At 52.4% G+C, this 1,389-nt stretch overlaps 1 protein-coding gene across 1 annotated transcript in view; it reads left to right on the forward strand.

Moving 5' to 3' along the window:
- Positions 1-879, forward strand: part of LOC103592067 (coiled-coil domain-containing protein 3-like) — a gene marked incomplete at its 5' end in the record, with an annotated part of 104,075 nt that extends 103,196 nt beyond the window's left edge. Inside the window, one exon of the mRNA XM_008574656.1 lies at positions 815-879. Within this exon, the coding sequence (XP_008572878.1) occupies positions 815-879 (65 nt within the window). The remainder of the gene's footprint in view (positions 1-814) is intronic.
- Between the last annotated feature and the right edge of the window lie 510 nt (positions 880-1,389).

The following is a 1,389-nucleotide window of genomic DNA, read 5'->3' on the forward strand; positions in this document are numbered from 1 at the left end:
GGGGTGCACGCGGCGGCCGAGGGGCCGGCGAGAGGGACGGGCTTCTCTGCGTGCACCTGTTTCAAACCTCCTAGTGGAGTCTCATGGGATAAAGTGGCGAGTCCTGCTTTCCCCTTGGGTGCCGACCTTGGCCTCTGCATCGTCCTCTCCACCCTCCTCGCGCTGCCCCTTCCTGGCCTGGCCCTAGACCCCGTGCCTGGGAATCCAGAGGCTGCAGGATCCCCGAGGATCGAGGGTCGTGTGCTCGCCTGGAGTCTGGCCTCAGCCTCCGGGAGCAGCCTGGAAAGTGCCCTGATTGGGGTAGAGAACGTTTTGGAATCTCTAGGTGTACAGACATCCCGGGGCTCAGACTTGATTTCAGAAGGGGGTCCGTGTGGTTCTCAGCTCTCCTGGTCAGGACTACCATTGGTCCTGACAAGTGAGCCAAAGCAAGCCCTGGAACCTTCTGAGGCCTCCTTGTGCACATCTTGGGAAGGAGGATGCTTTTATTTCTAAGCATGTAGGACACGTACAGGACACCCCTCCTCCAGCCAGTATGTCCCTTAGGCTGAGGCAGATTAAGACTTACTGAGCTCATCACAGTTAAGGGAACTGAGTCCTGAGCGGGGCAGCAGGTAGTTAATTAACCAGGATGGATCACACCTGATTTCCAACGCCAGCTAACAGAGTTAAAAGATAACACCTACTGGGCACTGTAATCTGAAGGGCAGTTGCAGATATGAGCCTGCCATGTTTCACCAAGCTGCCTTCCTAAATTGGAAGAACCTGAGCAATATCCCAGCCACTGCTAAATTCTAACCTCCTATTTGCTCAGTCACTGCTTCTAACATCTCTGAATTCGAGGTGAACTGCCCCAATAACTGGGAACTTCTCCTGTGAAGACACCTCCTTACCCATTGGGATCGGGTGACCTTACCTCATTCCCATCCAGGCTCCCAAAGAGCTGGTTCCAGGTGCTCCAATCTCTGCTTCTTTATGCAAACACTTGCCCTCCACAAGGCATGTCCGTACCCTGATAGTAACATTTGCACTTGTTAGGAGTGCACTTGTTAGGTCAGTTTCTTACACGATCAAAGAACTTGGCCCTCTTTGGAAAGGAAACTTTTAAGAGTACTACAGTGGGGAGTACTCACTGTACATATCACTTAGGCACATTCAATCAATTTCCAGTGTATAATTAAGTCAGCTGAATGGCCGTCTCTTGGCTATCTTCTAATGATGGCCCTCCAAGCCAACAAGTGCCTTTCCCTGCTGTTCCACTGACAGAAGCTTCTGGCCCCTCATCAGGATGTGCTGTGCAGAAACCACCCCAGACACTGCAGGGCCTGATGATGCCGTCTTCTCCATGGGAAATGGCAGGTGCTGTTAGATTTCCACTTCTGCCTTTAG

This window comes from Galeopterus variegatus, unplaced genomic scaffold (assembly GCF_000696425.1).
Source record: "Galeopterus variegatus unplaced genomic scaffold, G_variegatus-3.0.2 Scaffold1080, whole genome shotgun sequence".
Classification (NCBI taxonomy): domain Eukaryota; kingdom Metazoa; phylum Chordata; class Mammalia; order Dermoptera; family Cynocephalidae; genus Galeopterus; species Galeopterus variegatus.